Source organism: Nansenia antarctica, assembly GCF_963989245.1.
Source record: "Nansenia antarctica genome assembly, chromosome: 13".
Taxonomy (NCBI): Eukaryota; Metazoa; Chordata; class Actinopteri; order Argentiniformes; family Microstomatidae; genus Nansenia; species Nansenia antarctica.
In genome coordinates this window covers 24,920,629-24,930,628 of record NC_137683.1, presented here as the reverse complement: position 1 = coordinate 24,930,628, position 10,000 = coordinate 24,920,629, and the positions used below count along the sequence as shown (strand labels likewise).

Genomic DNA, 10,000 nt, shown 5'->3' with positions numbered 1-10,000 from the left:
GTCATTTATTCTAAACCAGCTGTCCTTATTTACCCCTGTGAGAACAAAAGGATGATATAAACAAAGAAAAAACCTGGAGGTAACACACCAGGTAAGAACGTGTCTAGACGAAGTACTGAAGGTTAAAAACAAATCCATTCATTACGCCAGTCTCTGTGGACCCTGTGTGTGTGTGTGTGTGTATGAGTGTGTGCTCACTCCTAAGTTTCAGCGGTGAACTTTTCTTCCAGGACAGACAACACTAAGCGTAATTCTAACCTCCGCACTGAAAGAGGAGTGCAGACAGACGAGAGAGAGAGAAAAAACAGAGAGAAGAGGAGGAGGAGGGAGGAGAGATCTGCTGAGGGAGGCAGTAAAGAGGTAAAGAGTGTTTCCGGGGTCTGTGTCTCTCTCTCAGGAACTGGTGAGGTGCCAACGCCCGTGTACTTTACTGTATGTGCCCGGCCAAAGAGACTGGTGCCCACTCAAGCGTAGCAGAATGTCACCCTGTCCTTGCTCTCCTTCTTTACTGTGCCACACTAACGATGATGGGGGAGAGAGAGGCGGCAGAGGAGGCTGCTTGGGTTGGCTGGTTGGAACGTATAGACAGATGGAACTTAAGGTTCGAGTAGTTAAAAATAAATTTTCTCTGATAATGATGAGGTATGAATCTGCCGTCTGGGTGTGAGAAAGAGAGTCCTTATTTTCTGTGTGTGTGTGTGCGTGTGCGTGCGTGCGTGTGCGTCTGTGTGTGTGTGTGTGTCTGTGTGTGTGTGCATCTGTGTGTGTGCATCTGTGTGTGTCTGTGTGTGTGTGCGTGCTTGCGCGTGTGTGCGTCTGTGTGTGTCTGTGTGTGTGTGTGTGCGTGCGTGGGTGTGTGTGTGTCCTCTGACCTTATCGTTGTTGTAATAGGAGAGATTCTCGCCGTCAAGCCGAACCCATCTCCTCTGGAAGACGCAGTTTCTGAAAGTGAAAGAGAGAAGGTTAATGAGGTTGGAACTGTGTCATGGGTAAACAACACAAGCTAATTAAGCTAAATTGCCTCTCTAAGTGTTGCTATGCTCAAATGAAAAAGAATAAGAACCACACACTGATGGAGCTAAAATGCAAAAATGGTGTGCAAGAAATGGTGTGGACACTAGGGGTGCAACGGTTCTCGGTTTTTTTACGGACGGTACGGTTTGCGTTCCACGGCTCAATTCACTAGTGAACCGTGACGGTTTTCGGTTTTTGCTGCGATTTGGCTGCGTTCGTAAATTAGCTCTGAGAGCGCCGCAACAGTTTGAGGAAGCCCCGGATTCCTACAAGTCTGCGGTGTGGGGTCATTTCGCTTTTCCCGTTGAATACGACAATAAGGGGGGGGAAACAGTGGACAGAAATATTACTGTCTGCAAGCTCTGCTTAAAGCGTGTGCCATATGCAAATGGTTGCACCTCTAACATGAACCAGCATATTCGCCGCTACCACTCAACGATAACACTGACTGGGAGCAGGAAAGCCAGTCAGGTAGCGTCAGTGAGCAGACAGCAGTCTCTCTCTGATGCGTTCGGACAGACGTACACTACCACTTCAGAGAAACACAAAAAAATAACCAATGCAGTGGGGATGTTCATTGCAAAGGATTTGCAGCCCTTTTCGGTGGTTGGAGATTTGGGTTTTCGAAATCTGATAAAAACTCTCGAGCCCCGTTACAGTGTCCCCTCCCGTACATCATTCAGCACCAAAATAATCCCCGGTATTTACCAAACAACGCGCAGAGGCATTGAAGACGATTTGGCAAAAACACAGAGCTTTGCACTGACTACGGAGGGTTGGACCTCCCGGGCAACGGAGAGTTACCTCACTGTCACGGTCCACTACATGTCACCGGATTGGTAAATGAAGAGCGCAGTACTGCAAACTCGTCCACTATACGAAAGCCATACCAGCGCGCACCTGGCAGAGGAACTAACAAATGCAGTGACTGAGTGGAAGTTGGAGAGGCCAAACATAACAATTCCCGTAACAACAGACAACGCAGCAAATATCGTAAATGCGATCCATGAAGCTGGTGGACTGGGGCCACAGATCAGCTGCTTTGCGCACGTCGTAAATCTCGCCGCCAAGAAGGCAGTGGCAATAACCCCGGTGTCCCGCCTCCTGGGTAAGATCAGACATGCAGTCACTTTCTTCCACAAAAGCACCACAGCCCACCATATTCTGACAACTAAACAAGATATGTTAGACTTACCAAAACACAAATTAATCCACTATGTCGCAACTCGTTGGAATACAACACATGACATGTTGGAACGCTATGTGGAAAGTGTTACTTTTGTAGTGTGAATTTGTTTTCCTCCTGTTTGTATACGGGCTACCAGCTGTCAAGGCTAAAGTGCACTTTTACTTTCGAAAGTGTTTATTTATTTTTGGACATTTGAAAGTGTTTTTTGTTTATATACAATTATATATACATTATATACATAACATATACATGTGTATGTTAAAGTTATATATTATGTATAAGCAAAATAAAGTAAAGTAACAGTTTGTAAATAAATAGTAGCATTTGTTTCTGAACCGAACCGTACCGAAAACCGTGACCCAAAATACCGAACCGTACCGAACCGTGGGCCAACTGAACCGTTGCACCCCTAGTGGACACACTCAATCATGTTAGCATTACTGAGAGAGACAGTGACGGAGACAGTGAGGTACTCAGAGCCAATGGCTTTACAAAAATGTGACACGTTCTAGTGTTTTGGTCCGCATGTCGGCAACCAATCAAAATGTTCCGACTTTTCTTTTGAGACACGGAACTACGTTCTCAACGTTGTTGAGAATCACAACCCAAACTCGCTCGTCAAGCCAAAATACTGCAACGCAATGGATCCGGTGAGTAATCCCCACTGCTACCTAGTTAACTACAACACTACTTTACATTGTTAGCAGGCTCACAAAACAAGCTGTGTTAGTTAGACTAGCGAGTGTGTCATTGATTTTCAACAACGCAGAAATGTATGAAACACATTTCACCGAAAGAAAAGTCTGATCATTACATATTATCCCGATATGCGGACCGAAGCATTAGAACATGTCACATATTGCTGTCACTCGAGCCTGAGTGTTAGGAAGGAGATGAGACAAGGAGAGGTGAAGAGACTAAAGGGACTGTTCTGACTAAGCATCCCTTTGACAGTTTGCTGGTCAGCAGTCACATCCCCCTCACTCATTCCTAAGGAGAGAAGTGCATGGCCACTTTAGACTAACTCCTGCAGCCAAGTGTTGTCTGTCTTACCCCTGTGGGGAGAGCTTGTCCAGCCAGCCGGTCTTGACAGTCTGGGTCTTCGGGCCTCCATAGAAGCAGGCGTAGGGGGAGATATCTGCCTGGAGGGGCAACGGGTTGTTCCTCGCCTGACCTCCCCCCAGAGCATCACATGACTCAGAGTAGAGATCACACACCACCATGGTCATGGAGGAGGAGGAGGAGGAGGCACTCTGAGTGACCAGGCTAGAGGCAGGTCCGGGGGGGAGGGGGGAGGGGCCCAGAGTGGCGGTGTTCCGGGCGTCCTGATTGGCTGGTTCTTCGAGAGTAGAGTACTCGTCCTCATGTAGGTTGGGAACGGTCGTCGCAGGTGGGGGGATCAGCCCCTTGCTGTCATTGACTGACCTTGTCTTGGCCGGCTTTTTTCTGTGGGAATGAAGAGTGATATTCAACTAGCCAATCGATAAATGATGTATTTGTTTGTGTTTACAAACACAGCATACAGCGTCAACTGAATGGTGGATCATAAAGCATTATGGGTCTAATTATGCTTGCACGGAGCAAGAGCACAGAAGGTTCAGCAACCATAGCAACTTCAGCAGCTAAACGTATACCTTCCTCTTTTTTGTGTGTGTGAAATGTGAAATGTTGTGAGGGGGCTATTTCTGGTGAGAGCAGGTGAGGTGAGGTGGGTGTGAGAGAGTCTTCACTTGCAGGGGACAGACATGACTACAGGAAAAGTGGACTTGTTTAGTTTTTTTACCGTGGCCTCTTTGACTTGATCTTGAATTCTTTCTTGAACAGTTCTTCAGCACCTCGGTCCTGAGACATAACAACAAGCAGGTTAGTATTAGTAGGATCATTAGCATGTAGCATTAGGATTATAGTATTAACAGGGATGCAAACTGGTGATGGCCCAAAAAGGTGACAAAAAGTGTGTTTTTTGCCTGAAAACAAAGAACATTTCTGAAAATTGTTGACCTATTTTGAGGTAAAAATGGCTAAAAAAGGCTAAAAGGTGACACCCCTGTATTAAGGTGAATGGGCCATCGTTAACACAGAAGGTGTTAGCATGATGTGGCTAGGTAAAAGCAGTGACATTTCTGTTATTAACCCAAGGGGGCCTAACAAGTGAAACTAACAGCCTCCGCTCTAACTTCTGTTTGTGGTCTGGGGACCGAGGGACTGGGGGGGAAGTGGATTCTGTCTGTGGGCAGACGATGAAACAGACAGTGAGGTTTCAGAGAAAGCCTGTTCCTCTTGATAAGCGTGATAAGCTTTGGTTTGACACCGAGACACTGGATAAGATAAACACATACATGAATACATTACAAACATATTGGTCATTCATCCCACTACACATTAAAACAGGTCACATCTTACCAGCATGTTCTCTGGGTGGTTATAGAGGTATGTTGTTTCTCCATACGGGGCGATGGGAGACAAGGTTCTTTGAAGAGGGGCTAGGACAGGACACAAGAGAAAACAGTTTACACTCGGTATGACCGACTTTTTCACATTAAGGTATGAACATTGAGGTATGGGGGGCGGGGGGGGGTGAATTCAGTGGAGGCTAGTGGAGGTAGGAATAGGACGACGTGCTCATCGTAACGCATGGAACCGAATGAGGAACGGTTTGATACCATTCCTCATCCCATTCCAAGCATTTACAACAAGCCCTTCCTTTCCGATTTCCACCTCCGCCAGCCGGCCGAGCTTCTCCCTAGGTGAATTATCCCTTTATGATATCCTACAGTACAGCACACTCATGGGAGTTTACATTTCCAATCTCCCATCTCCATCTTCCCCCACTTTATCTCTATCCCCCTATACTTCCCCCCCTCTCTCTCTCGCTCTCTCTCTCTCTCTCTCTCTCTCTCTCTCTCGCTCTCTCTCTCTCTCTCTCTCTCTCACACAGACAGTGAGCCTGCCAAGGACATTCCCTGAGTGGGGCCTCGTCGTTCTAGGGGGGGGGGGGAGGGGGTGGGCTAGTGCTGGGCCAGTGTGGGGTAGAGTAGTGTGGAGTGAGGGGAGGCCCAGACGCCATTAGTCTGCTGGACGACCCGCGGGCCAGCGCCTGTCACCGTGACAAATGACACTGCCATCTCCTGGGGACAACAAGAAGCCGGCAGACGCCCCCAGGTGGATGGACACACACACACACACACACACACACACGTACACCTAGACAGGCCATGGCAACAGGACATGGGGACAGTGCATTAGGGGCTGGGTGGTCATGTTGGGGTGGGGGGGGGGATGAGTTTGTCTGGTGCGATGGGGGGGGGGGGGGGGGGGGTGTACTGTATCATACCACTGTCTCTATGGAGATGGTCCGGTGGATTCGCTGCACTGGGATCATTTATCATTATCTATTGGTTGACCTTCAGACCACACATGATACAGTGTGTCTCTCTCCCCAGGCCCACGGGGTGCTCCTACTGTACGCTCTAGCACCCCTCTCTCTCTCTCTCTCTCTCTCTCTCTCTCTCTCTCTCTCTCTCTCTCTCTCTCTCTCTCTCTCTCTCTCTCTCTCTCTCTCTCTCTCTCTCTCTCTCTCTCTCTCTCTCTCTCTCTCTCTCTCTCTCTCTCTCTCTCTCTCTCTCTCTCTCTACCTCTACCTCTACCTCTCCCTCTCTCTCTCTCCCCCTCTCTCTCCCCATCTCTCTCTCCCCCTCTCTCCCTCTCCCTCTCCCTCTAACTCTCTCTCTCTCTCTCCCCCTCCCTCTCTCCCCCTCTCTCTCTCTCTCTCTCTCCCCCCCTCTCCCTCTCCCTCTCCCTCTCCCCCTCTCTCTCTCTCCCTCTCTATCCCTCTCCCTCTCTCTCTTTGCCCAGGCTGAGACTGAAAGAGAAATGAGAGAGAAAGAGAGAGGAGCGGCACAGGGTGTACTGAACACACGTGTACTGAACTCACACACACACACACACACACACACACACACACACACACACACGCACACGCACGATTAAAAGAAAACATCGGAAGCACCAAAGAAAGTGCAGCATTAGAAGACCCACAGCTCTCTTGCTGCTGTGTATCATTACGAGGCATGATGTTGCCAGCAAAGTTAAACAACTTCTGGAGGGTTTTTTTCGGGGAGAGCAGCAGCCCGGACTACTACAGCAACACACTCCGGCTGCACCAGCGAGACGAGATGAGAGAGGAATCCCAGCGAGGCTCCCGCACGCTCAAAAAGAGGACGATGCTTCCTCCCATGATACACGGAAAAAACACACGCACCCCTCCCCCCCCTCCCCTCCCCCGCACACACTCCCCCGTTCTCCCCTCTTTCATCAGGGCAAACAATAGAACCGTCGCCAAATGAAATATTCATTTTAGAGATAAAGCAGGATGTAGAGCGAGTGTACCTTTCTGCCTGGCGTCTGCACCGCTGGGACCCTGGGTGCTGGTGTGAAGGTGTTCGGGGCTGGTTATTAACGACGAGCAACTCCTGAGGAGGAAGAGGGGGGGGGGGGACTTTATTAGCACTCTAAAAGCTTCACAAGGGGAACAGGAAACAAGACTGTAGGCCCAAAGCTTCAGGTTAGATAGGTAGTATGCTTATAGTTTCCTTCTTGAGAAAAGTACAGGAATGCACAGTCGTCGTCAGTGGAATACTCTTCTTTTTTTTTTTTTGCCGATATCCTCGGCAAACACAGCTCTGAAGACTGTTGGAAAATGCTTTGACGACACAAAGCTAGTGTACTAACAATGACACGTGATCACCGGAGACGGTTGATATCACGGATGCCAACGGGGTGGTTGGGATAGGGGAAGGGGTTAATACTAGGGATGTAACGACGCATCGCGAGACAGTTGATTATCGATAGAAATGTGCCGATTCAAATTGGTGAAATTAAAAATAAATCGCGATGCTCTTTTTAAACAGCAGAGGCCGTGATCTACTTTTGACTTCGCTTTCGTTTTTATAAAGAAAATGGATGCATTCGTTGTAGTTTGTGTTTTGCAGTTATACCCTACCTCAGAAATAAAAGGGGATTCTTTAAGAAAATACAGTGTTTTGTCGTTTTTGTATCCCGAAGTATAGTTGTAACCCAGTATCGTGAACCGTATCGAATTGTGAGTTGCGTGTATGGTTACATCCCTAGTTAATATTGCTCTACGACTACTGTACATGTTATTTGTCTGTCGCAAGTTTGTCTGTTATTCATTGTAGTGTGTCTTTCTATATGAGTGACCAGTCCCCTTCATTGCATCCTGAAATCAGTTGTATCATACAATCGTACAATCAATAATCGTTCTACAGGACCAGTCAAAAGTTTGGACAGACTTTCCCATTCAATTGAAACTTGAACAAGTTCAACAAGTTCAACAAACTTGAACTAAACCAAACTTTTGATTGCTACTGTATATCCCATCTAGCCACAGATGAGAGTGGTGAGTAGCAGCCCCTACCAGTCCGGAGGGGGAGGTGGGATGGTTTGGTCGGGGATCTCAGGCACAGGCCGGTGTCTCAGTTTGTAGGAGCGGGTGGGTCTGGGTTTGGCGGGCGGGGTTTTAAAGCTGGGAGCCCTCTCATAGATGACATTTAACACCATCTCCCCCTGGAATCCCTCTGGGTCCTCCGCTGAAGAGGGGGGGTGGCCCGGGGGGGGGGGGCCCGGGGCGTCGGTAGGCCCGGGGGAGTGGTCTGTGGTGGTGGTGGTTACCGAGGAGGAGGAGGGGTCCTCGGAGGAATTATCCCAATCGGAGGGCATTTCGGAAGGGGAGGAGACAGAGAGGGAGTCGCTGCTGCTCGTGGTGGAGGTGGAGGCGGAGGAGGGCGTTCTGACATGCCGGGGGTCCCGCGGGGCTGGGCGAGGCGGCCTTAGGGACGCCCATCTAGACGTGGCTTTGCCCCCCGCCATTATCCCCTCCGTCCCCAAGCCGGCTCCGGGTGGGAGCGTCTGAGAGGGGGGGGGTGTCGCCTCCCGGCCACCGTGCCCCGTCCTCTCGCTGGGCTGAGGGTGCTGGCAGGACCCGGTCCTCTTCTTCTCCTTCTGGAAGACGTTTCTGGGTCGTGGGACGGGCTTCCTCCGACCTCTCCCGCCGTGCTCTTCCTCTTCCTCTTCCTCTTCCTCTTCCCCGTCCCCCCCTTCCTGCAGCACTCCCAGAACTTCCAAGCTGCGTAGGATCCGTCTACGGTGGCCCGTAGGGAACACTCTGACCTCTAGGAGGCATTCTTCCGTCAGCCCCTTGCAGTCTTCCAGGCGGCGGTAGCCCCCCAACTCGAAGGAAAGGGCGTACTGGGAGAGACGCAGCCGCGTCAGCCAGTCGAGGATCTCCTCGCTGGGCTCGGGGGGGTTCAACATGGCGGTCTAAATCAGGGGCGACCACACCAGAGACGGGTTGGGGGATGGAAGGCCGGTTATCATTGGTCGTGGTAGTGGAGGGGTCTGTGCGGTGGTTTAGAGCTGGGGACAGAAATAAATACATTACAATAAGGTTTACGATTCATATTTGAATAGACACAGGTAAGCCCAGCCCTCACATCAAGCTATACATGCAATGTATCACCTATACACAAGCCTGTCCATCTCTAGGCATCTTCTTTTTTCTTTTCTTTTTTGTGGGGCAGTCCCACTCATATTTTTCATTTTATTGACAGATACATTAGAGATTTAGACAGGAAAGATGGGTGAGAGAGAGAAGAGGGATGACATGCAGGATATGTCCCTGACCGGAATCAAACCGGGGACCTTGCGGTTACATGGTCAACGCTTAACCCGCTACGCCACCTAAGCGCCCAATCTCTAGGCATCTTTAGCAGGAAACAGAACACCGTCTTATCTCTGAGCTCTGTCCTGCAGACCACGCAGCAACACATGTCTATTAGTCTATTCTAGTGCTAGTCTAACTAACACACACGCCCACGCACACACATACACTGACAGTGTCATTTAAATTGGTTTCACATTTATTATAATTTACAGCCTACATAATAACAATAAATATGAATTATTGTTCTATTGCTCTTTTTGCCATTGTCTTTTTAATAGATTTTTGTTTGTTGTTTTTTATGTCGTATGCACCAACCTCACCAAGTCAATTTCTTGTATGTGCAAACATACTTGGTAATAAAAAAAGAATTCTGATCTGACTCAGATTCTGACTACTGTACCATGGAGTTCTCACTCTTAGACTGTGTAACTATTACAGATCTTCCACCACAACTCTCTGTCCCCACACCAAACAGTAAACACTTTCTGTAAACGGATTCCATCCAACTTTATCGAGAGCCTCTCTGCAACCTTTAGTGCAAAAAAAAAAAGAAAGAAAAGAAAAGCCAATTAGGTCAAATCGAGGGAGTTTTTTTGGCAGAAATAGTGAACCCTCACCACCACCCAGTCAGTCGGTGGGTGTTCCAGTATAGCTTCCGGATGAGCCCTCATTCTAGAACTCCACTACAAGTACAACACTGCAATCCAACTGCTCTGTGTGTAACAGTATTAACTGTGGAGGGGGGCCTTAGATAGCCACACACACATTGTAAACATGTGCATGGGAAACGTGCATGGATAGGCTCACACAGGGGATCCCCCGCTTTAACGATACCAGGTTATCAGAGATACTTCTGCTTTCCACTGAAGCCTGTTCTTTTGCACGTTCGTGTGTGTGTGTGTGTGTGTGTGTGTGTGTGTGTGTGTTTCATGTCTCACAATATATACAAAGCTGTCAAAGTTGAAGAGAAAAACCGACATACTTTGGTCTCAATGACGCATGTTTTTTTTGTGCCTTTTCCCAGCTTTAAAACATCCAGTGTGCATATCAAACAT

The 10,000-nt window shown here is 48.7% G+C and overlaps 1 protein-coding gene across 1 annotated transcript in view; it reads right to left on the bottom strand.

Annotated features, from left to right (window-relative positions):
• Nucleotides 1–8,536, bottom strand: part of arap2 (ArfGAP with RhoGAP domain, ankyrin repeat and PH domain 2) — a gene marked incomplete at both ends in the record, with an annotated part of 85,931 nt that extends 77,395 nt beyond the window's left edge. The window contains 6 exons of the mRNA XM_080544135.1: nt 873–942; nt 3,257–3,649; nt 3,987–4,045; nt 4,607–4,686; nt 6,593–6,675; nt 7,641–8,536. Coding sequence (XP_080400261.1) covers nt 873–942; nt 3,257–3,649; nt 3,987–4,045; nt 4,607–4,686; nt 6,593–6,675; nt 7,641–8,536 — 1,581 coding nt within the window. The remainder of the gene's footprint in view (nt 1–872; nt 943–3,256; nt 3,650–3,986; nt 4,046–4,606; nt 4,687–6,592; nt 6,676–7,640) is intronic.
• Between the last annotated feature and the right edge of the window lie 1,464 nt (nt 8,537–10,000).